The sequence below is a fragment of the Coffea arabica genome, chromosome 6e, assembly GCF_036785885.1.
Source record: "Coffea arabica cultivar ET-39 chromosome 6e, Coffea Arabica ET-39 HiFi, whole genome shotgun sequence".
Taxonomy (NCBI): domain Eukaryota; kingdom Viridiplantae; phylum Streptophyta; class Magnoliopsida; order Gentianales; family Rubiaceae; genus Coffea; species Coffea arabica.
Window position 1 is genome coordinate 56,079,902 of NC_092321.1, and position 26,766 is coordinate 56,106,667.

Below are 26,766 nucleotides of genomic sequence, written 5' to 3' on the forward strand. Positions count from 1 at the left end.
AGTACCAACCTCATCCCTTGAACAGAAATTGGCCCATTTATTCGTTTTACTATTGATGGTTAAAAGCCCAGACCAATTTATTTTTGTTCTCCAAGAACAGGCCCAAGTCCAGAAAAAAATGAAAAATCAAAATCAAAAAATCAAGAACAGCAAAAAAAAAAAAGGAAAATAAAAAAGAAGAAGAAAAAGGATAAAGGGATAGAAACAAAAATTGAAGATTTGACTTTACTTTTGAACGTTATCTTTGTCTTCCTTCACTCTTATTATTATCTCCTCAAAGGGGTATAATTTTGGTGAATTTTGATCAACGGAAGAGGTGGCTCGCGGTGCCCGACAATGGCACCGTCCGTAGAATTTATCGTTGCTTCTGCTGCTGTGAGCTTTAGTACGAGGAAAGAAGAAGAAAAGAAAGGAAAAGCCTATAGGCTTATCACGATTGATTTGGAAAAGCCTGTTAGCGTTCTAATATAAATAGTTAAACTTCAAGAGTGGTAAATTTATTTTACATTCTCCTAATACAATTCATTACTTATATATTTGAAATATTTTCTTTGAAAAAAGAGTGAGAAAAAACAAGTTATTGGGGAATACAATAGAAGTAGTCTAGCAAGAAAATCACTAAAATCACTTGATTTACATTATTAAAAAAAAATAGAAAGAAAGATATCGAAAAGAAATACGATTAAGAGATAACTTTTGGAAACCTCAAGGGTGCAAAGAAATATTAAGAGAAGCTAAGGCGAGATTTCTGATATTATCCCTTGAATTTAACTAATAACATAGCAGAAGTAATATTTTATTCATTCGGAATCTTTTTTATATTGTTTAACTTATGTTGATCATAACATCTGTGAACTCAGGATATATAAATTCCACCTACTACACAAGGATATGGGTAGATGAGAAAAAAAAAAAACAACTTAATATGAACCAACGAGTTGGCTTCTAAGGGTTTCCCATGCTTAGAATTGCTTCACCTATTTTATTGATGCATATTGATATTCAAGAGCTTAATTATTTCATAAGATCAATTTTCAATATAGATTCCTCAAAAGGAACTTAAAGAGCTCTCTTTGATCTATCCTTTTTTTTTTTTGCTTTTCTTACTTAAGCTTAATCTTTCATTCTAGAAGACGATACTGACAACAGTCGAGATACATGGTCCTTTAATTTTAGCCAAAAACAAAATTGGAGTAAACTACGAGTACAATATAAAATATGGATGGCAAACAAATCCATTTAACTAAATTTATCCATACTCATTCATGAATAGGTAGGTATGGATATCTTAAATTTTTGCATACGAGTGTAAATGGGTTATCCAATAATACATATTTAATAAATGGGTATTGCTGAGTAACTCATCAAACCCAATTAACTCATTTAGAATTATCTTTTCCCAAGCATCCTCTCTTCCCTCCACCCATTTTTTTTTTCAAATTTTTCATTTTGTCATGATGTTAACTACTTTTGTTTCAATATTACTATTATTTATTGGTTTTATCTTATCATTTTATTTATTCTTCATTTTTCAGCATTACTAATTTATGAAAAGTTTTAACTTCTTTTCCTACCTTTCTAAAATGAAATTTTAAATTTACACATGAAAAAAAATACTAGGGGTTCAAAATTTTTGGATTAAGTTTATATGTTAACTTTTATAGTATTTAGTTCAAATTTTTATATTCTTCTTGTCCAATTATTAAATAGTATGTAATTTTACGACATAGAATACAGATGGGAAAAAATTGGTAATTAGGTTTATTGAGCATTATAAGTAAATATTTAAAACTAATGATAAGTGCAAAGGGTGGTATAAATTGATAACTTAGTTTGCAAAAATGAATTTAAATGTGTTTACAAAAAGTTAAAATAAATGGGTTATAAATGGGTAATTGGATTACCCAATTCATTTTTTAACTTATCCATTTATGCCATCTAATTAAATGAGTATAAATGGGTTGACTCACCTATTTTAACTAATCTAAATCCGCCAAAGCCACCCATTTTGACACCTCTAATATTAGAAAAATCATTAGAAGATAAAGGAGGAAAAGTAATTCGATGAAAGTGAAAACAAGAAGTACTTGACAAAATAGAAAGTAGTTGACCATTTGATAATTAGAAAAAAAAAATCAGGCTTTTCATTTTGAAGAAAATAATATAACTTTTGGCCCATTTCAGGTTGTGGTGGTTTATCACAAAGCACTTCAATTAGTAGGGGTTTTGGTCAAAATACTTATTAAGTGCTTAATCATATTATTTGGGTGTATACTTGCATAATTACTTTTTCTATTTGATAATGCACAATTTTGAATTTTGAATATATATTTATCTCTTCATTTAGTTCAAAATTCATAATAAAATTGTTGAAGTTAATGTTTTATTTTTTGAAATGCAAAAATTAGTTTAGAAGCACCAATTTTGAACTTAAAACAAAATTGTTTTAATGATCAAAAACTCTATTCCTAAATTCAAGGAATGATATTCACTGAACACATTAAAAGTGCTTTTATCCTTCAAAAGTACTTTTTTAACAAAAACAGTACAGCCCTAAATGACTTATGAATTTGAATTTGTTAATATATAACACTAATATATATATATATATATATATATATATATATATATATATATATATATGAAAGTAGCTATTTTAATCATAGTATTTTTCACTCTTACGTGACATGCCTAATTGAAAAGAATTAACACTGAATCCTACTTCAGTTTGTTCTATATTTCAAGGAATTTGTGGATTAGTTATTTGAAATTCTTGTGGAATAGTTATTTCATTCCATTTTAATTTTTTAGGAGCAAATACATTAGATTTTTCTGCTTGTAGTTCTAATAAAACTGTTTCATCTTTTGAACTAGGTACCATTATATATTTTGGTGAAATTTGAGAGGATAATAGTTTAAAATATACTTTATAGATTATAGCAAAATTTTTACAATTTTTATGAAATTCGTTCCCTTGTAAGTGAATATCTAGGACTAATGAATCCATTATTAAATGGGTCTGTCATGTCTAATGAATAGTTAGGTGCACAATTAAAATAAATAGGACCATTACATGTGTTAGTTTGAATTAATGCTAATAAAGAGCTTTTATATCTTTTGAGTCTTTTATCTCTTAATGCCATGAAGATTGGGGCATCCACCCCCATATGAACTAAGGGTTTTACGGCTACTTGTACCAAACCTATGTGAATATATCTATATCCATTATTAATATATTTTTGTAATGATTGGTCATTCAATAAATGTATAGTTTGAAATTGTTCGTTTACAGATCGAGTTTCCTCGTGTATTTTTATAGTCATTGCTACTTTGAAATCAAATAATCCTACTTTGTAAATTTCTTCAATTTTCTGTTCAGGTATAGTCCAATTTGAACTATCTATTTCCATCTTAACTTCATTACTTAATACCAAGTCTGAATTCTTTGAATCAGATCTAGTCATCCATCGCTTTAATTTAGCTGCCATATTTGCTAATTTCTTCTATTCATCTATCCTATGGGAACACCAGAGTCTTATGCCGGGAACACCAACTCTCTAGGCTTACCAACGGTCTCACTAAGTCTCAATGGCTTACCAACACAGCATAGAAAATAGTCAGAATATAGCATAAATAGTAACTGTAATTAAAACAATTTCTGACCAGGCTCTGATACCAGAACCAGCCCAGGCATGGACAGAAAATTAAGAAAGAAATAAATAATTGAAATCAGGCGTGTTGAAAGAAAATGAAGAGAGGGTTTTTGAACTTACTTGTAATTAAAGTTCTTGAATAGTCTTGAGTTTAGGAATTTGATGAGCGTGGGGCTTGGAAGCGAATGTGAATGAAAGCTTTTTTATTTTATTGGAGACTAGGAGAATGTTTACAATAAGGAAGGCTCAGATCACATGGATTGATCGATGCCTGTCTTTTGCAAATTAACACTGAATCCTATTTGAATTATATTATGTGTTTAAAAATTATTTCTAATTTTAAGTAACTTTAAAAAATAACTAATCTTATCTTAATGATATCTGCTTTCTACCAAATTATTACAATGATTATATTCTATTTTTAAAAATTATCTTTAATTTTAAAATAACTAATCTTATCTTAATGATATCTGCTTTCTACCAAATTATTACATAAAAATAAAGTAAAATATTTTTAAATCACAATTAGTGAAATCTTATATATCCTATAAATTACTTCCTTTCACCACAATATCATTGATTAGTATTCAAATTGTTCATCATCTCTTCTCTTAATTTTGAATTAACTTAGTGAAAAAAAGAGAATTAATTGTTACACCAATAGATTTATCAATATTATTGAAAACTGAATATTTATTGATAAAAAAAATGGATTGATGGATCTTGTTCAACTTAATTAAATATGAATATATGATTCCAGATTTATGGTCATTATAAAAATTTAAATTATTTAAAAGAATATTATAAAAAAAGAATAACTATCAAGTTTTTGATATGGAATACATTATTTGATGTATACTATCATATTATAGTAAAAGTATGTAAACAAATTTTTAAAATTAGTAAATAATTGAACATTTAAAGTACATTAATTTTTTAAAATTAATATAAATGAACATATAGAACTGCTGTTAATTTTTTATTTAAATTATTCATATTTGTATAATTTTGTAATAAATAAAAAAAAGATCGTGCTAAGGCATTGAAAAAAATTCTAGTTAAATGTAAAAGAATAAAACTTTCAAAGTGGCTTTCATGCAACAAACCAGCAAAAGAAGTCTGCAAGCTATTCCTACATTTGTTGCCGTTCACATTGTTTGTCAGTTGTCCCAAACATCAAGACAAAAACATGTAAAAATGTTATAAATTTTGTTATATACTCATCAAAAATTATGTATCACAATTAATCCTGTCCATCGATATCCCTATAAATCCTGTCCATCGATATCAAGACAACCATGCAATTGCTCTGTCACTGTCAATTGGTAATAGTCAACTCCAGAAAATCTCATAGAATCTCAATTCATCTTCCAGGACAATAAAATAAACGTCTTATACCTACTGAGGTTGGGGTATAGTAATACACAAACTTTGATGCCTAATGAGCTGTGAAACCTTGATTATTGACCAAAAAATTCTTCTGGTTTTTTGCATCAATGGACTGCCACCCGGTAGCTGATTCTCCTGAAGTACTTCACAATTTCCTTCCTTTCTTTCGCATATTCAAAGATGGCAGCGTCGAAAAATTCCTTCAAACTCCCTTCATCCCTCCGTCAGATGATCCCAATGCCATATCTGGTGGCGTCCGATCAAAAGACGTCTTCATTTCACCCGGAAACAAAGTAGGAGCACGCCTGTTTCTTCCCAGAACAATCAAAGCTGACGAGAAACAGAAACTTCCCCTCCTCGTCTACTTCCACGGCGGTGCATTCGTCATAGAATCAGCCTTCTCTGTTCAGTACCATAACTACCTCAGCTCCCTCGTGGCCGAGGCCAATATCATTGCCGTGTCCATCGAATACAGGCTGGCCCCGGAGCACCCCATGCCCGCATGCTTCGATGATTCTTGGACTATGATCAATTGGGTGACATCTCATGCCAAAACGAGACAAGGACCTGAATCATGGATCAATAATCACGCTAACTTCACTAAGGTTTTCTTCGCCGGTGACAGCGCTGGAGCTAATATTGCCCATAACATGGCAGCTAAAGCAAGCCAACATAGCTTGGGAGATGGTGTGAAGCTTCTGGGGCTGATTTTGATGCATCCCTCTTTTGGAAATGGACAGCCTCACAAACTCTGGGAGCTCATCTGTCCTGATCTCAACGGATGGGATGATCCGAGGCTGCATCCGATGGCTCATCGGAGTTTGTTATCGAGCCTGGTTTGCAGCAAGATTCTAATTTGCATATCGGAGAAAGATTCTCTCAGACAGAGAGGTTGGCTTTACTATGAGGCCCTGAAAAACAGTGGATGGGAAGGTGAGTTGGACTTTTTGGAGATTGAAGATGAGGGTCATGTTTTTCACCTGTTGAATCCAAATTGTGATAATGCCAAAATCTTGATGAAAAGGGTGGATTCATTTTTAACAGCATAGGAATGAATTTTCACAAGGATGATGAAGTTGTTTCTTGTTATTGAGTATACTGAATAAAGTTTCAAGTCTGAAAAGACTTTCATAGTTCAATTCAAGCAGTGTGTATTGTTTTTCCTTGTGGTGCATACATGCTTGGCTTGTAAACCAAATCTTTTAACAAGAAAAAAGTAAGCAATGCTACATTCATCAAGAAGTCATGCATGATTTTTTTATCTTAATTCTTTACTGTTTGTCAGGAATCAAAATGAAGAAAACAAGAAAGTAGGTGTGTTTGGATACAAAAATTATTGTAATATTATTTTGCATATATCATAAGTACATTTTTCAAGCACCACTTTTATATTTTCAACTATATTTTTATTTTTTATATATCTCATAACTCAAAAGTACTATAATAATTATTTCAAATAATATTTTAAGTAATATTTTATCCAAGCACACTCACTGTTGCAGGCTTGTGTTCTAATTTACAAGATCTGAATCAGAGTAGTTTCGTTATTATTAATAACTCTTTAGTTGACTTCAAATAATATTTTCGTTTAAAAGGAAAGAATAAAAATTATATAGGTTTCTAAACATAAAAAATATCTAACCATCTTGAGAAGAAGACGTCAAATAAAAATTTCAAAAACCAAGGTTACACATCTAATTATCTTTTATTCTAAAAACAAAAACAAAAAAGAATCTTTTATTCTCGCCTCTGTGCAACTATTTGGTCTTGTCAGCCAACCAGTCCGGCCAACTCATTGGGCCCAACCAGGCCAGGCCCGAGGCCTAGGCAAATGGTTAGGGCTTCAACAAGCCGAAGCCTAAACGAAGAAATATCTTGTTTGCAGGCCAAGACCAAGCCCCTAAAAACTCATACATATTGCCCTATTTTCAGCCTATTTATTTCAATGGGGCCCAGATCGTAATCAGGAAATTACTAAAAATTTAATTTTTTAGGTTCTTAAAGCATTTTTAAGAATTACTCACGACACCCCATTGTTAATATGATGTTTTCACATTTTGAATGTTCCAAAATAAGAGTCACTCTCTATAAATCAACACAATATTTTATTAGTTTTCTCAATTTGCCATTTTAAAAAAGTAACTTTTTTCATCTACCAATACATTTCTCATACTTTCAAATTTTGAATGTAAGGACAACATTGTAAAGTCACCCAAATCTAACTCATTCAAGCACAATGATTATATATTCCTTTAAAAAGTTGGTTCCCCCAAAACAAGACTCAAATTGTGAAACTGAGAGAGTATATAAGTAAAAGAGAAAATATAAATTTACATAGTTATTATAATTACAATGTTACTACATTAAGGTAAATCTCTAGTTAAAAAGTACCCAATTGTTTCAAAAATTTTCATTAATTGAAACGTGGATAAGTATCAAATTATGAATAATTTTTATTTCATGTAATTAAGTGGGTCATTTTTCATACATATATTATTGTCAGATGAGGCAAAATTTAGCAAGATACGGTATGAAAATGTATATATGCGTTAATAACATCCAAAAGTGGTGAATATATATGTTGTATGGGGCCATAACGAATTGGAGGAGAAAGTAGGAAAGATGTACGTCTAGTTTTTGGGGGAGGGTTGAATTGGGCGGTACGAGGGGAGGGAGTATAAGTAAGAGGTCTCGGGTTCGAATCCTCCTGCTTATACTTAAAGAAAAGAAATGTACGTCTAATTTTTATTCATAATTTTCAGCTTTCATCACATTTTTGCAAGTCTGTTGTGGTGGAGAAGTTGTGAGGGGAAGTCTAATTTCTCATCTAAGCATTTTCTTGAAGTGGAACAAAGGCAAGTTCAAAATACTTTGGAGTTGTAGGCAGTTGTTGCTTTAGATATGGTGGTGACAAGAAACCCCCTCAAATCTTCAAATCTTCTATTTTGAACATAAAAAAAAAAAAAATAGAATCTTTGACAAGAGAATTGCAGAATCCTAGTTAGGTACAAAATCTTTTAAACATAAATAATGAAGAAAAAAACAAAGAAATAATTGGCAACAAATCTCCAAATATATATATATATGTATTACATGATCAAGACTGATATAGAAGGTGTTTGTGTAATCATTGCACTTGCTTGATTGGGGCCTTACCATTTCTAATTTTTCAAATTGAAAATTTTGTAAATAAAACAAGTGACAACAATAAAAGAGTGTACATTTTTCATGAAAAAGTGTGTATCAACCACCAGAAAACTTGTTAGGAAAGTTAAAAGAAAAAACTATAAAAACATTTTGTTTTTCTGAGTTAGAATCTCCAAGAAACTTCATCTTAAGAAAAGGATTTTTTTTTACTGATACTTACATACTCCTAGACTAGATTGCAAATTTGCATGTGAATTCAAACAATCAAATTCATCATCTCCACACACCGATTTTCTTGGACTTGTCTTATCAAATGGAGTCTAAAAAGGAGAAACATTATTTTCCAATCTCAAATGGAAACTCAACCAAAAAACAAAAGAAAACGCTTTCACCACCAACAATAACAAAGACAGCAAGAATAACGAGAGCAAGTTAGCCACAAGACTTGTCAACTTTCCCTCATGTGCTGCAACAAGCCCCAGCCTGCAGCAGCAAAACACCAACAACAAACAAAGCCCTTTAAAAACTTCCTTTAAATATTCCCCTCTCCCACCTTTTATATGTACACTATATTCTAAACACTATATGCTGCAGGCAAAACGCAAAAGCCTTCTCAAAAGCCACCTTCACATTTCTTTCTTTTCTTCCCCTTTGTTCTCTTTTCTACCCACCACCACCACCTCCAAAAAGCTCTTCACAATCACAACAAACACCCCTCTCCAGGCGGAGGATTGATCTTCAGCAAATTTCCCGGTCACCGGCCACCGGCAACGTTCAAAAGAACCAACGCAGCCTCCTCCTAAAATGGTACCCATGTCTTTATTTATTTATTTTTTCACTTAACACATTCACACAGGCATCACGTGCTTGCTTAAATACGTATGTCCATATATGTATAGATTTTTCTTGATAGACGAGTCTTGATGCATAATCCGAAATGGGACAGTTGCTGCCTGCATTAACATTTTGAATCGGTCCATCTGAAGTTCTAAACGGCGTTAATGGTTCCCGTGAAATAAGAAATTAATCCCAGTCAGAATTGTTAGTATTTAGGAGTTTGTTTGACAAGAAAATCCTTGCATTTTTTTTTATCTTTGGATTTATCTTCTGGTAATTGCACTTTTGGGATGAGTTTAAAGTTGGCAAGAGAATATCGAGGAGCATCCACCCTCTTTTGGGTAATTCCACTTTGCATCCTTAAAGTTTCGTCATTTTTTCGACTTTGTACCTTTTAAGTTTTGTTTTAGACATTTTGTATCTCAAAAGTCTTATATGCACCTTGATCTGGTAACGATGTGATGGTTTAAAAGACCAATGAAATTAACGTAAAAAATATTGTACAAATTGCCACCTTAATCATGCCCTACTGTTTAAGATATAGAAAATTCATGCACATTCCATGCGGATGATGGTACCATTTGTGGATTTCCGTATATTTCATGACCAATTCCCAACGGTTGAGCCAAATAGGGACGTGTTGGAAACTCTTAATTGCCAAGTATATAAAAGAAAATCTTAAAATATTATATGGACATTGAAGAAAGCTTTGTGGGGAAAGCATGGAGGTCTTTGTTGTACAGCCTCATGAATAATCAATAGGTATACACATATATCACAGTTTACTCAATGTGATTCCGCCTACAAAACTCTTAAATCGCGATATCTCTTAACGATAGATACAAATATGGGAATCTCTGAAATGAAAAAGATTGGTTATCCATTAATTTGTTTTATCGCTTAACTCGTATCTCACTCAGTACAGAATTTCTCACTCAATATATCGTATGTATTTCTTGGTATATGAGTAAATAATGATGTATGATGTATTTGGTCAAACACTGAACAACTTTATTGATTAAACGGATCATAAAAATCTCAAACTTTGTCTGTGTGTTGGAAATCATAGTTCAAGGGAAGAAGCCACAGTTGTCATGTTAATACAATGATTTGAAATGCCCACGTCTGAGCAACTCGATAAAACACCGTAAAGTTTGTTTGGATAGGAGTTTATTTAGATGATTTATTTGAAATAATTACTATATCACTTTTATGATATCATGTATGTGAGATAAAAAAACGATTGAAAAGATAAAAAAAAATTAAAATTTGTAAAGTAAATATTTTTTTTTTTCAAATCATTTCAATCCAAACACACTCATAGTAGCCCAATAGCCAAGGATGATTGCGGGCTTATCTTAGCACATGATGTAACGATTGATGTATTAGAAAAATCCTTCATATATTATTACAAAGGGTAATATAAGCATCACAGTCCGTAACTTAAATTGATGTTACGGACACATCCTAATCATAGATTTCTAGTGCACGTTTTGCCCGATTAAACGTAGAGATGAGTAAATTTATCTTCTTCTCTTCTCTCTATGCTCTCTGCAAGCCAGTCTATCAATTCTTCTTCTCACCCTCTCTTTTATTACACCCATCATTTCTAATCTTTCAATTTTTTAATCTTTCACTTGGTAATTAACAAGTCTCCAATCCAATCATTCAATTCTTATTCCCCTTCTTTGGGGATAACTTAAATAACATAAGATGCCAAAGAAGAACTTCTATACACTGCTGTAAAGTGAAAAAAAAAAAGATTTTATATTATTTTGCAGGAAACAATGGGGATAATTGCAACTAAGGAAAACAAATTTTAAAAATACTTAGAAAAAGTTAAATCTGCAACAGAGAGGTAGTAGTAGGGGATTCGCATCATGGGTGTTTATCCGATTATTTCTAAGGAATGAGAGGGGTGGGTTTTAAGATAGTAAACTAGAAATGGAGGATGACTGTGACACTACCATTGTGCTTATTACAAATTACAGTTCTTGTGTAAAAATAGAATAGGCAAACGATAAACCGGCATTCCTTCTTCGTAAATTCATACATGTGTTGGATGGATGACTTGGACTATTCGTACCTTTTTTTTTTTTTCCGGAAATGATAACAATTATATAATTTATTCTATCCTAATCTATAGGAGAGGGGGAGTCTAAGGAGACTTGTGTGTTTGGCGCTAGTAAATATGCAGACCTGACTAAATCACAGCAACCCCTTGGATTTTTTTTGCTTTAGGTGGGGGAGGGACTTAAGTCAAAGTGACTTAAGTCCCTCCCAGGTGGCCATTGAGCTTTTGGATCATTCATCTCGTAACTTGTAAAAAATATGAATTTAAAATGGAGGGATGCAGATTTAGTCCATCTTCATAGAATATTGTGATATAATTAGACATATAACTTCGTAAAATAATGAGTGAATACACTAACACTATGTACCTAACACAAACATTAACCCTAAACTATCCCAGGTCCTTTTTTTTTTTTTTTTTTGAAATTGAGGGTATGCATAAATATAATATACTTTTGAGAGCTAATATTACTTTGTTCAGGACCCCACTTTTATATAAATCGTCAAAATTCTGCCCACTTTGTTCAGAACGCTATTAAAAATTTGTTTATCATTAGTTATAGTCTCCAAGAAATTTCAATCATAAAAAATGAATTTTTTTTATTCAGTACTATTAGGACCTCATTAATGCACCTAAATTATGTTAAATTTACTCAAGAATGCAAACAATTAAATTCATTATCCATTGGCAATCTCATTATTCAAGTTCATTCTTCTAAAAAATCATTGTCCAAGGCTTGTCTTTATCAAATGGAAGCTTGTCAAACTAATCTTGAAAAAGAAAAACTATTTCCAGAATCTCACCTGGAAATTCACCAATCAAACAAAAGAAACGCTTTCAACAACAACAACAAAGACAGTAAGAATAACAAGAACAAGTAACCCAAAAGACTCCTCAGCTTTCCCTCATATCCCACCAAGACCAATCAAAGCCTCTCAAACTTCCTTCAAATATTCCCCTTTCCCACCCCATATATATATACACACTATATTCTATATACTATGTGCTGCAGGCAAAAGCCTTCTCCAATACAGCCTTCGCATTTCTTTCTCTTCTTCCCTTTGTTTCTCTTTCCTACGCACCACCAGCACCGACCTCTAAAAGCTCTTCACAATCAATAACAAACTTTCCGGTCGCCGGCCACCATGGCAGAATCAACACGGCCTCCTCATGAAATGGTACCCAACTCTTTCATTTTTTTTTCCTCTCACACTCACACTGTAACACACAGACGCTTCCAGTACTTGCTTACATATGTGTATATCCATGTATGTATAGATTTTTCTTGGTAGACGAGTCTTGTTGCATAATCTGAATTGGGACTGTTGCTGGCTGCATTAACAATTAGGATCGAGCCATCTAAAGTCCTAAACGGTGTTAATGGTTCCTGTGGAATAAGATATTAATCCCATGTTAGTATTTAGGAGTTTGTTTAATGAGAAAATCCTTGCATTTTTCGTCTTTGGATTTATCTTTTGGTAATTGGACTTTTGGGAAGAGTGTAAAGTAGGCAAGGATTTCGTCGTTTTTTCCACTTTGTACCTTCAACTTTAAGTTTTGTTTAGGCATTTTGTATCTTCAAAGTCTTAGATGGGCCTTAATACGTGATGTGATGGTTTGAAAGACTAATGAAATTAACGAGCAAAATATTTTGCTACAACTTACAAGTTTCCATCTTTAAAATGGAATCATTGCCTCCTGATTAAGATTTAGAGTATTCATGCACATTCCAAATGGGATGATGGTACCGTTTGTGAATTTCTCTCTCTCTTTCGTGAAAAATTCCCAATGATTGAGACAAATAGGGACGTGTTGGAAATTCTTAATTGCAAAGTGTCTAAAATAAAATCTTAAAATATTAATGGACATTGAACAAAGTTTTGGAAAGCTAGTGGAAATCTTTTCTACGCAGCCTCTTCAATAATTGAAAGTTTATCTAGAAAAAGCGATTGAAAATCATTATATAGATAAGTGATAGATTCGAATACAGGAATCTTTAAAATGAAGGAGGCGGGTTATAATCTAGTTTATATCTATATGTATAAGTCGTTTAATGTAGAATTTTTAATAATTAATATGTAGGCATATTCATGTGTATGTTTCTTTGTCTATGAGTCTTCGTTTGGATTGATTATTTTTTGAAAAACAAATTTTTTATGTACAATGTTACAGTAATACACAAATAAAAATAATTTCAAAAACACAAAAAAAGACTCAAAAAAAAATCTCATCTATAATAAAAAAATTTCACTTACATCGTTACAGTAAAATATTTTAAAAACATCCAAAAATAGTTAATTCAAACGGAGGAGCCATGTATTTGGTCAAAAAGTAGACAACTTAATTTATTGATTAAACAGAGTTTTAAAATCTTAATATCTGTCTATATGCGTTGCTGCATAAGGGAAGACGTCATAGTTGTCCTGTCAGTAGAATTGTGCTGTCTGACCCACGTCTGAACGAGTCAATAAAACCATGAAAATGGACACATAATGGTCCAATAGAAGGATGATTGGGGGGGCTTTTATTGGCACCTGATCTACCTATGCACTGTTAATGTACCATAAACTTTCATATCTTAAATTCACATATATGATGCATTAATGACTTGTACTATTAATATTAAAACTTGTATAAGAAGTGGATTTAGAAGGGAGGGGAGTGGATTTAACCCCTTGTTATAAAATATTGCGATATAATTAGACATATAACATCTTAAAACAATGAATAAATACGCTAACGCCAACTTTAACCTTACCTATCCTAAGTCTTTTTCTTTTATCGAGGTATACAAAAATTTAATATATTTTCAAGAAATAACATTACTTCGTTCAAGGGCCCCAACTTTATACAATCAGTTGTCTTTTTCATGTTATCTTGGTTTTTTCCCAAAGAAAGGAAATATTCCTTTATCATCCTTGCTATACCAATACAAATGTGGTGAAGTAATACATATTTCTCTTCTTTAAAAAAAAATTTTTTTTTTGCCAACAACCTAAAGAATGTTTTGGTCAAAAACATTAGAAAAGGAATAAAAGAATTCCATCAATCTCTAAAGGAAAAAAAAAAATCAAAGGTTCTATGTGGGTCTAAACGTTGTGGTCCTTCGACATCTGCCAACAATATTCATTGAAGACACTTCTTTTTCTCACCCAATAAAATTTGTTATCCTAACTTCTTCTAACAACCCCTTGTTTGGATTGCATTTTTTTTTTAGATTTTTTGTAGAAAAATTACTGTACCGATTTGATATATATGAAATAAAAAAATGATTAGAAAATGTGTTCACAGAAAACGTAACAATTTTAAAGAAAAATTACTATTCAAATAAGGACTAAAGTCTCCAATACCTAACAATATTTAGTTCAACCCAAAACACTATTGGACTGTGGACTTCTTGGCAAAGGATTGAATGATCCAAGTGTCATATCCTTGCCACACCCATACGCCTTACTGAAGTTCTGATTCCAAGTGTAGATAACTAGAAGACTTCAGGCTGTGCTTAGCACAGCCCATGCCCACTTAAAATTTCAAGAACAATTAAGTGGAAATCGCATAAAATCAATAGAAGACAAAAGTAGAATACAAGCCCACTTACGTATATTACTAAATACAAGAGTAAATCTTAATCCTATCACTAAATATTAATTAGTAATTAGCTAAACTAACTATAACTATAGTTGGAGATAAAATTTTAATGGAAGTTGATACATTGGAGTTTAGCTTAACAATTAAGTTTGAAATTCTTATTTATTTCAATATTGTTTAAGAATTGAGATTATGAGTTCCCTCTTTTTTGCATTTCATATTTGTTTGAGTAAGTCGATTAATTTTGCTGAAAAACATATGGGATATTATTTTGTTATGACAATTTTTTTAGAGCAAATTAAAATATTTTAACTCACTACTGATTTTCCAATCCAATTTATCAAACTAAAATTTGGACGGTAATCGGATATTGGACTTAAAAAATCAATTCCCAAATTATCAAAACTTTTTATCGAATTTCCGACTATCGATCGATGAACACCCATAAACATAAGGCCAGACTTGTTTGATTTTACATGAATAAAAGGCCAAAAAAAAATGTGCAATGGCAAGAATAGCAATGTACAAGAAATATTAGCAAGCCACTTGTCAAGTTATTAAGAAGCCATGTGACAAGTAAGGAGACAAAGTATTAAAGTTCACTTCTTTCTTATATAATAAGTAGAAATGACCGACGTAGTTCAATTTGATTCACACAGCTATGAATGAATGAAGTTTTATCTTTAGGAAAAAGGGTTTTGCTAAGGCTTTAATTTTTGGTAAAATTGAAAGTAGTTCATAAAATTGTTTTGAGGGGCGTAATAAATATAAATGTATGCATTCGCATGATAAATTTGGTATAATTTTAAAAGTTTAAAAAATTCTCGTTGCACTTAAAAACTTTCATTGTTAAAGTTCAATTTTCTAAAAAGGTCATGATCGTCTAAGACTTCTCTTATCGAATGGATTCCTCCCAAACAAAAACTTACTTCAAAATCTCACATGGAAACTCTACTTCAAAATCTCACATGGAAACTCACCCAACAAACAAAAGAAAACGCTTTCAACTTAATAAACAAGTTGGGGGTTTATGCCCAACCCTCCACCATTTCTAATTTGGTTTTGAAAAACAAAAAAAAAAAAAAAAAACCGCTTTCAACAACAAAAATAACAAAGAATAATCGACCAAAAAGGCTCGATATCTTGCAGCCCTATCCTGCAGCAGCGAGCCATCAACAACAAGCAAACCTTTAAATCTTACTTTATATATTCCCTTTTTCCACCTTACATATACATGATGCAGACAAAAGCCATCCCGGAAATGACCTTCTCATTTCTTTATCTTCCTCCCTTTCCTCTCTTTTGTGCCGACCACCACATCTATATATATACCATAAACTATATGATGCAGGCAAAAATCTTCTCGGAAACGACCTTCACAATTCTTTCTCTTCCTTCCTTTGTTCTCTTTTGCACCCACCACCACCTCTGAAAGCTCTCCTCAATCATAACAAATTAAACACCCCCTTTCCACCCCTCTCCAGGCGGAGGACTGATCTTCAGCAAACTTTTTCCGGTCGCCGGTCGCTATCAATTTTCGACAGAATATATCAGCTCAGCCACCCCCTAAAATGGTACCCATCTCTTTCATTCTTTTTTTTTTTCCGCACACAATCACACAGTAACACACACGCTTCCACGTACTTGCTTACGTATATGTGCCCACAATTTTTCATGGTAGATGGCTTTTGTTGCATAATCTGACATGGTACAGTTGCTAGCTGCATTAACAATTAATCCTGATCAATCCATCTAAATTGTGTTAATGATTGTAAGTATTTTAGGAGCATTTTATCTTTCTGCTAATTGGGCATTGAGGAAGAGGTGTGAAAAATTGGAAACATTTATAATTTCGAAGAATACATACTTATTTTAGATTAATTCCACTTAGCATCCTTAAAGTTTTCGTCATTTTTCACTTTTTACCTTTTAAGTTTTATTTTAGACATTTTGTATCTTTAAAGTTTTATGTGCACCTTAACATGGAAGAATGGTTTAAAAGATCAATAAACTAAGAGTAAATCTTTCCTACACTGACGGTGTATACACTATCATCGTTGGATTCATTAAATGTGTGTAAAAGTTGAATTTTAAATTCAAATTTTGCATAATTGTCATTCATCTAATGCTGATAGTGTACACACTGTCAGTGTAGGAAAGATTAATCCATAAACTAAACGTAAAAATTCATAAAAGTCACCATATTTAAAATGTAATCATTGCCGCCTTGCTAAGATTTACAGAAATCAGTTGATATTCCATAATATAGAGAGATGGTACCGTTTGTGAATTTCTTATCTCATAAACAATTTCAAATTGTTGAGCCAAATAGGGACTTATTTGACTAATCTAAATTGAGGGGTGTCTAAAATAAAATCTTAAATTATCAATGGACATTGGAGAATTTTCTGGGGGGATGAAGCGGAATTCCATAATTTATGATCATACCATGTGCTGTCCAGGTAGTTTACGCAAATTCAAGGTTCACAGGTGTCTTGTCAACCTTCTGACTGTGTATCCTAGGTCCGATTTAGAAAATTGAAAATGTTTAAAAACATTCTTTTTAGTTTTTATTCTCGCCAAATTTTAGAGCCCATTTGGATTTGCTATTTTTTGAGTTTTTATAAATAAAAAAAATATATTGTAGCGATTTGATATACGTAAAATAAAAAAATGATTGAAAAATATATTTATAAAAAATATAATTTTTTTTTAAAAAAAGGACAATCCAAATATGGCCTAAAAATATTTTATATTATCTACTTAGATTTAAATATGTTAAAATTCGGCCTTCAACGTAAACATTTTTGGTTCCAATCTTCCGTGTCTCCGTTAATTTGTAGGCAAGCTTTGGCATGCCCACGTCTCAAAAAGTCAGCAATACGGTGATACACGAACTGGCCCAATGGCTAAAGATGATTGGAGGCAGTCTTTGTTGTGTTGTGGCTAGGAGGGGGATAAACTAAAGTGACTGGAATCTAATCAAACACAGTACTAATTTTTTATTTTCTTAGGGATGTGGGGCAGACATGTTTATCTTTTCTTTTTTTTTTTTGCGTGACGGAAAAAAAGTGGGATTTAAAAAATGAAGAGGGAGCAATAGAATTAGCGTTCAAGATCTTTGCGTTTTGGAATTTCAACCTTAGTCACTAGATCAACACCTCCTCAATTCGTTTAGGACTTGATCTGATTGTATACGATTGATGTGTTTGCTATAAACTTTCATAGATTAGAACATTAGAACAAAATACTACTGTATTTTTGTATAGATTATATGGAAATAGAATATTGCGACATGATTAGCCATGCAGATAGTAAATATAAATGCACCATTTCAACAACACAATGACTTACACCAAAATTAACGTTACATGGTGATGAATACACCATTTCAACACCAAAAATTTGCACCATATTTTAGTGACTCCAATCAAGTAGGATTTAACTATGCTTTGTAAAGGAGGAATTGAAGGTGGTGTGTTGTATTCACACTAATCTAGGTTTTTTAGAAAGATTTAAAAAAAAAAAAAATTGAAACCTTACGTCGTGTTCCCTGTCTTCTGTGGGTATACAAGAAGCAACCATATCATAGTCTTCTTCTTTTTCCCAAAAAAAAAAAATTGCATATTCTACTCTAGTCTTCTGGAGATATATAAGAGTTTGATAAAAAAAAAAATTTATTTTGTTTTACATTTTTTGAGCAAAATGTTTGATAAATTTTAAGAACTGGCATTACTTTTTTCAAGGTTACTCATAATTTCAGTCTCCTTTATCTTAACAAATCCTCCTGCAAAGTAATGTCTTTTTTCCATTTTTCCCTGGTCTTTTATTCAAAAGAAGGCAACACTACTGCTTTGTCATCTTTGCCTTACCAATACAAATCTGGTGAAGTAATATATTTTTGTCTTGTATAATAATGCTTTTGCTCACCAGCCTAAAAGTGTACTAGACCAATTTTTTTTTTTCAAAGGATGGACAAAAATTATATTTAAAAAAAAAAAACAAAAAGCACTCCATAGAATGATGTGTTGGTCGGCCTGGCATTGTGGTCCTTCAACATCTGTATATTGATTGCAAACAATCCTTCTCTGGACCATACAAAAATTTGTTATCCTGGTTGTTAATATCCCCAGAAGAAATTTAAGCTTCCAAAACCTACAGAATATTTTTCTCGATTTTTTAGTATTTAGACTATCAATTTCTTTGAAAAGGATTTAAAGGTCCAGATGTCATATGTCTTTTAATTCCAAGTGTAGATAAACGACATGACGTAGCTGAATTTGACTGGCCAGCTAAATTGCTGCTTTACAAACCCTCTGATTCTTTTTGTACTTGTCTCCCTTTTCTTAAACAATTTCAAAACAAATTTGCGTCAAAAAAATTTCCAAAAACAATTTTTTGAACTATTCCACATTAGCTTGCACAATATAGACTAGAAGAAACCCAAAATTATTCATTTCTTATACTGTTGGGGAATTTTTTTTTATTGGAGAATATTGAAGTTGCATTGTCGTACTCCTTAGGTCATTATTAATTATCAAAGTGAGAAAAATTACACCAAAGTCATCCAAATTGAGTACTACCAAATTTTATGCCTTCCATACCTATACAAGTCTACCAAAAGTTATATGTGGGTATGATTGTCATTGCCTTACCACCAAATCCATAAACCAAACAGCTGGTTACCTTTTATCGTTTTGACAGAGATGTTTACACCATCTGTATGAAATAGCTTTGTAGACTAAACAATAAGTAACTAAGATCTAATTGACAATCACCTTTAGCTCTGAATTATCAGGAAAGAGATGGATTGGATGGTTCGAGAGAAAGAAGTGCAAGTGATAGATCTGAGATTCGAGACTTCCCACTTACAGGAAGAAAAACTAGTGGTGCGAATTAGACAAAAAGAACGTCCTCAAACCCTTTGTTGTTTCTTGCCGAAATTCTATAGAATTAAGCTGTATGATCCAAAATTTTAGGATTAATTAAGGTGATGGCCAAATATCAATCATTTTCAATTATCTTTATCATTAATTATTAGGATTTGAAAATCGATACCAGTACATTTTTGGGGTAGTTTGTTAGTCACATCATGTATCTTCCTTGTTTTCCTCGTTGTAGTTTTCAATCCCTTAATGTGTTGGCATCTTCTCATTGCCATTTCCAAAAGGAATAGGCCAAGAGCCCTAAGCCAATTAGTGTGACGTTTTAGAATATGACTTTTGAGAAAAGCTTGTTAGTGTAGCAGGTAATTAACTGCAGGGATATTTCCCAACATGGTGAACCGAAACCCAACTTTAGAGGGATTAGGTTATAAAATCTATTTATTTTTCAATACTGCTTGAGGAGATGAAATTCATGATCAAAAAAAAAAAAAATAAGATAATAGCTTGACATACTTTAGGACAACATAATAAAGGCTCAATTCTTCTGAGCATCTATTCCGTGGAAAAAGGAAAATCAAAATTGACAAAAGAAATGAATGAGCTAATATTGTCCTGTCGTAGTTATTTTAGTAGATGAGGTGGAGAGAATCCTGTCAATTCACAATTTCATCCTTGTCATTAGTACGATGAATTTATTATATATCACAGTACTTTGACGTTTAGTTTCTTGGCTAAATATCTTAATTCGGATTCCAAGTTTGCATTCTTGCTAATAGATATTATATTGCTAAAATACAAGCAAGATTTTTTCTTTAGGCATTGGTACTGTACATGCTCCCCCCAAAAAAAAAAAATCCTGAATCCACTGTATGACTGAAAATATGATTATTCAAATATGCAGAATTTTGGCCTCGTCTGGATTGCAAGTTTTTTTTTTTTTTTTGAGTTTCTGTAAAAAAAAAAAAAAAGAATACTGTATCAGTATGATGTATGTGAACTAAAAATTTGATTGAGAAATGTATCTAGAGAATTTTTCTGCAAAAACACGTACTCCAAACAAGACCAAATCATGGTGATATATGCACTTCTGCCTTCGTCCAATGATTTCACATAAAAAAGATCTAATCTGTGACAACTAACAATTATATTGGCCAGCCAATTACAAAAACAACTGATGTGCAAGTTTAATATTAATTTTCTTTTTTTTTAGCATTTCCAGAAAATTTAGCATGAGCCCTTTGAAAAAGTTGCCATTTCTCTTACTTAGATCCTTCAAATCATATTAATGCCCAAATTTGATTATGGCCTTTTGCTTTACAAGTTGCTGACTTATTTAATTGATGACTATTTTGTTGAACTTAAACATTTGCTTTATGGTCTTTAATCTTTATTTTGTAGGTCACTGTAGAAGACATGGGACCAAAGCCAGTTCTAACAGCACCATTATTATTAGAACAGGAATCTGACTCTAATTATAGAGCCCCCAATCTACTGAAGCGCGTTTTGAGTCTTCTCGCCAACGTACGGCCAGGATCTGATCTAACCCGATTTCAAGTAAGTTCTTAATTTTCTCAATTCCAATCCCTCAATAAATTTATGTGTTAAAGTTTTCAAGAATTCTTTTCAAGAATACAGGACAGGAACAGTTGTCAGTTCAATCATCTGAAAACTAGTTTCATGCGTTTAAGCAGAGTGTAAAACCCTTTGTTCAATTATATACATAACTTCACATACAATAATGCAAATTCGAAATAAATTTTGATGGATCCCACATATATGGCTAAAATTAATGTATAAGACGTGCTTGGAGTGTTACGTTTTTTTTGTGGCGATGAATCCTTCTCATAACCTTCAAGAACGGCTGCTGTTCCTACACCTCGTCCTCTTTTTGAATATGAACAGCAGATGAAGAAAATATGTCTGTGATTGATTTATGACTAATTTGAGTTACATCAACTCGATCCGATCTAGGCATTAAATTCATATGACTAATTTGAGTTGCATCAACTCGATCCGATCTAGGCATTAAATTCATATGCCGCAATTGTCTCCTTCATGTGGAGGTGCACAATTAGCACAAAGTTCATTTCCCAGCCATCTGATGTGGACATATAGGTTGAAGGTCAATATGGAGGTTAACATTGAAGGGCAAATTCTTGGCAATTTGATTTCACGAACCAAGAAAAGAAGAAGATGAATAAACCCCAATTTTTAGCTAGGGTAGTTGAAGTGATTTTAGTTTTATCTGGCAGGTAATCTTTTTCCCCTATTTAGAGTTGTATAACCACTAAGTTTTATGCAGATTATGCAAAGTATAATTTAATTTTTGGAAGGCTGTCCTCAGCTAAACGACAACAAGAGAAAATATGAGCCTCAGTTTCATAAAGCCGGACAGATACGACTAATTGTCATCATTTGTTTGTTTAGCAATTGTTAACTCTTTTTACTACCGAACCACTGAATTGGCAGGGGATGCCAAGGGGTTGGATCTGGGCTGGAATTACCACAATTGATAACAAAACATTCTGGATGTGAACGCGTGTCAATCTGTAGCTTTAGATCCGGCCCTATTGGATTCCGGTCCAGATTTGAGTCGGGTATATTTGGATTTTAAATATAATATAACATAATATTAATTCAATAACTTTAAATTTTTATTTTTGGATAAATTTTATCAATACAAAATTAACAATACGATGAGAATAATTCTAACAATTATTTGATTATAGAAAAAAAATTTTAATAGAAAATAAGTGGGTTAGTAAAAAATTTTAATAAACATGAATATATATATATATATATTCATATTAATTGGGCTCATTTAGATTGTAGATAAAACAAATTTGAGTTGGATCCAAATAAACAGATCTATTAGTTATTGCAAATCTCAAAAATGGATCGAGTCCAAGTCGAATCCAGGCTTAGACCCGATCCATTGACTGCCCTAACTATATTGTCACAGTGACCTCCAAAACAAAATAAATAATACATGTTTTCACTTTGCAATACTCACCTAAATGTTTGGCTCTTTAGCTTTTTATGGTGTCATGTGATAGTTTAAAATTTTTTTGAAAAATATTATTACCAGGTATATCTTGTACAAAGTTCCTTATCATCATTCTTAGAGTAATCAAATATTTCCAGAACAGATACCTGTCCAAATAATAATATTTTTACAGGAAATTGAGGAAAGAATTTTATGCCAAAAAGCAAAAGTAATTGCCCTCATGGTTAAATATGGTTTCTTGTCCGGTATGCTTTGAGGAAGTGCTGTATTGGCATGTCAACAATTTCTGCATTATGACATAACTACTTTTGAATATGTGTACCGTGCCTACTCTTTAAGTATTCGTTTTACATGTTTGGCCTTCAATCAAGAAAATTCTTCAGTAAGAAAAAAAAAATTTTTCTTCAGTGTATCTATTTACATGTTCAGCCTTCAATTAAAATTTTCAGTATATTATTGCATCCTTAGTTATAACTCTACATCTACTATCTAATATTAAGTTAACAGCCGGAAAGGACAAACAAACGACAAAAGAATTGAAAGTTTTCAACAGTTATTGATCAGCTCTCTAAGCAGAGTTTTACAAAATTTTGGCTTGATTTAGTTTTTCTTTTTTTTTTTTCAAGCCATTTTTAGTTTTACGTGATATTGAAATTCTAAATCATCATAGTTTCGACAGCCAATTGGAGTTCTTACCTTGTCTGATTCCATTTATCAAGTGTCCCAACATGACTTGCTTTGCACAATTGTTAATATCCTGATAACTGATCTTTTTAGCAGTTTTCGTTTTGAAGGAGAAGCAATTTGGCTGCATACATAAACGTGAAAGTTCTTGGAGTTCTTTAGTTAAAGAATCAGCTTTCTTTCACTTCACTTCAATATTTTTCCTTAATAGCAGTTTTAAGTTTTGGGCACTTTTGTCCTGGTCTTTTCATAACATTTCAAGTTTCAACACCTGGAGGTGATGAATTTTACCAAGGTCCTTGTGGTAGTTAGTCCTTCAAGGACCATCCTCCTTTGATTCTGTTAATACATTGAAAGCTTAATTGCAACACCTTTTTACAGTTGAAGGAACCATACACAAACTGACAATGAATCCTGGAATGTCGATAGATATGGAAAGATTTTAGGAGTCTGTAGTGAGAATGCTTGGCTGAAACAATCCACCTTTGCATCAGCTTACGCAATTAGAACTTTCCTGCTTAGATAAACTAATGAATTGTATTTCTTATTTTTTTTATTGCAAATGTAGTTGCCGCCATTGTTTAACCTTCCAAAGTCGCAACTTCAATGTTATGGAGAATCAGTCTACTGCACAGGAGGAGATCTATTAAGCAAGTGTGCCAATGGAGAAACTTCCATGGAAAGGTTTATTTCTGTTGTTGCATGGAATGTATCCACCGTGAGGCCATTGATGTTCGGTGTTGCTCCTTACAATCCCATTCTCGGAGAGACTCACCATGTTTCAAGGGGCACATTAAATGTGCTACTGGAGCAGGTAATTGATTCAGCATTTATTTTCATCGTCTTTAATATATACTCTTCCAGCATGAAAGTTGTTGAAGGTGACAGGGTCCTTTGCTCTTTGAAGGGTTCTTTTTACCTCCATCAATTCATACAAGCCAATCTGATTCTGATTCTGTTTCTCTTCACTAGCCTATAATGCATTTGCTGCAAAATCAGGTTAAACTAGTGAAGAGGGAATATGATCAAACTGAAATCAGTGGTTTCACATCTTAGAGTTAAATACTTTGAGAATGCTATTCTTTTGAACAAGGATTGCTCAACTAGGAAAACTTTAGCACAACAGACCATAAGACTTGTACTGATATATAGGACATCCACTAAACCTTCTCAAAATCAAGTCAGAAAAGTATAACTCAATTCTGTTTCTGTGTTTAAGCCCTGACTAGTAGTACATGATCCTGTACTTTATGCTTTCAGGTTTCACATCATCCTCCAGTAAGCGCCCTTCATGCCACAGATGAGAAGGACAACATTGAAATGACATGGTGTCATTATCCGGTTCCTAAGTTCTATGGTATTGATACTCCTGCATTAGACGAATTTTATCATATGCAAACTATGGTTCTCATTCTGTTTGCTTCTTACAATAAATTTTGAAACTAAAATCTTGATTGACTGAGATTAAGTAGCTCTAGTCCTCTTCTATTCTTTGAGGCTCTGCAGTGGTTGGTTTATTTACTTAAAGCAAAGAAAGACGAAGTGCTAACTTCAACCTAATGTTTTGATACCATGACCTATCGGTTTCGTAATTGTTCTCCAAAATGTTTGTGTTGCAAAATACATATTTCTATGCTATTCTTTGTCTGCTTAAATCAAGTGGAAATAGTACAGTGTAATTTGGAATGAATCAGTGTTGAGTTGTTGATGGATAACTCCTTGATAGTAATTACAGTCTGGTGCAAATGTAGGTACTAGTATCGAAACTGAAGTGAATGGAAGAAGACAACTGAAGCTTCTTAACAAAGAGGAAACTTATGAAATGAACTCTCCAAAGCTTGTGATAAGATTATTTCCTATGCTCAGTGTGGACTGGTTGGGAACTGTCACAATTAAATGTGAAGAAACTGGTATTGCAGCAGAGTTATACTACAGAGGCAATTCCTTTTTACCTCGTCCAGGAATTAATAGGTCCATCAAAGGGAGGATCTTTTCGACATCATCATCATCGAAGACCATCTATGAAATCAGTGGCCACTGGGATAGGTAACTTATTGTGCATCTATGAAAATCACCTCTCAGGCAATACAACTATAGAAGATTCTGACCTTTTAGCCAGATTGACATGGCTTGCTTGGTTCTTAACTTGGCACATATAGAACCTATATTTGGTTGAAAATATTGAGATCAACTAGGGTGATAAAAGAATCCCATTGGTGTCACAACATGTTATCTTACAATTTTGACTGAAGTAATTTCACTAATTGAATGTGCAGAACTGTCACAGCCAAGGACCTTAATACTGGAAAATCCAAGATCATTTACGATGCAAAAGAAGCCCTTTCAGGAGTGAAGACTCCCATAGTTAAGGATTCACAGGTATCCAGAATCTTTCTAGCAGTAGTGCTAATCTCAAACTTCAGAGAAATCTCTGTTAAGTTTAAAAAGTTTGCACTTTATTTTATGTAACCTTTGCAAGTATGGATAAAAAATAATACTCCAGAAGATGCATTTTAGCCTTCTGATATGTGTATTTTGGTTCTTGATTGCTGTTATGTTGTGCAACAGGGTATTTGGCCAACTGAATCCGCAGTTGTATGGGCTGATGTGAGCCAGGCCATCCTAAATAAGTCCTGGGACAAAGCAAAGGAAGCAAAAAGTGCTATTGAGGAAAGAGAGAGAGAGCAAGTAAAGGAGAGAAAGTCAAAAGGACAAAATTGGGTTCCCAAGCATTTTACAGTATCCTACAGCAAGGAGAATGGGTGGGACTGCTTACCAATTCATAAATCAGTTCCACCGGCACCAATTGTTGCCCCCTTTTAATCCATTTGAAACCTGAACTAGGCTAGTTTCATCTACACTTGCACAAAAAATGAAGCCTTCACAATCCCCTTTGCCATTTGCCTAGATATCAAGCTGTAGGATTAGCACAGAAATGACAATGCAACAGAATAATTCACTTAGGAACTTAAGCAGAATCAAGGTTATTAGTTGTTTTTCTTCTCAGAGAAGACTGATTTGTTAATTCTTCAAACTGTAATCCTATTCCATCTCTGAACTGAGTATTATTTTGTAAATTGAAATTCCATGAAAGATTAGAATAAGTTTGCACAACAAAGGGGACATTCTCGCTGACACTGATTACATTAAGGACAGAGCCTTCCTTGCTCTCCAGCCATAGCATAGATAATATTAAGCCATTGTAGCAGTGGCAAGCAAAAATGAGTAAGAAGCCCCCAAAAAAAAAAAAAAACAGTAGATTTCTGCTATTTACATAATAGGACAATAGGATAGGATGTTCAATAAGAAAACTTCAAAATCCAATGATCATTGCACCGGCCAATTGCTGCAATGGTCCCGTCCTAATGATCCTTTGTGTCCAATTAACACCCTAATCCAATACAATGATTGACTATGTCCAGTTAACACGCCATTAACTATCTTCCTGTAAATTTGATTCACTTCTCTGATTAAATGATCTTTCCCTGATTGTGGCTAAAA

The 26,766-nt window shown here is 32.6% G+C and overlaps 2 protein-coding genes across 5 annotated transcripts; both read left to right on the forward strand.

Annotated features, from left to right (window-relative positions):
* The first annotated feature begins 5,082 nt into the window (after positions 1–5,082).
* LOC113696843 (probable carboxylesterase 12) lies at positions 5,083–6,181 on the forward strand. The gene has a single exon (XM_027216227.2). It carries the CDS (start codon positions 5,150–5,152, stop codon positions 6,089–6,091), a length of 942 nt encoding a protein of 313 aa, XP_027072028.1. The 5' UTR covers positions 5,083–5,149; the 3' UTR covers positions 6,092–6,181.
* Positions 6,182–8,753: 2,572 nt separating this feature from the next.
* LOC113694956 (oxysterol-binding protein-related protein 4C) lies at positions 8,754–26,369 on the forward strand. Of its 4 annotated transcripts, none has more exons than XM_072055858.1 (8): positions 8,754–8,996; positions 16,173–16,262; positions 20,973–21,128; positions 23,834–24,079; positions 24,526–24,622; positions 25,017–25,311; positions 25,542–25,644; positions 25,834–26,369. In XM_072055858.1, the coding sequence occupies exons 2-8, from the start codon at positions 16,260–16,262 to the stop codon at positions 26,086–26,088; spliced, it is 1,155 nt and encodes a 384-aa protein (XP_071911959.1). In that variant the 5' UTR covers positions 8,754–8,996; positions 16,173–16,259; the 3' UTR covers positions 26,089–26,369. The 4 variants fall into 4 exon arrangements, with proteins under 4 accessions (XP_071911959.1, XP_071911961.1, XP_027069694.2 ...); XM_027213893.2 differs by lacking the exon at positions 8,754–8,996 and adding an exon at positions 12,128–12,278; XM_072055860.1 differs by lacking the exon at positions 16,173–16,262 and having other exon boundaries at positions 8,880–8,996; positions 25,834–26,233.
* The last annotated feature ends 397 nt before the right edge of the window (positions 26,370–26,766 follow it).

Bases quoted from the DNA above. Each gene is read 5' to 3' on its own strand.
- LOC113696843 (XM_027216227.2), top strand. From the start codon at position 5,150: ATGGACTGCCACCCGGTAGCTGATTCTCCTGAAGTACTTCACAATTTC.
- LOC113694956 (XM_072055858.1), top strand. The intron at 24,080-24,525 runs GTAATTGATTCA...TTATGCTTTCAG, and splicing joins TAAATGTGCTACTGGAGCAG to GTTTCACATCATCCTCCAGT. The intron at 24,623-25,016 runs GTATTGATACTC...GTGCAAATGTAG, and splicing joins TCCGGTTCCTAAGTTCTATG to GTACTAGTATCGAAACTGAA.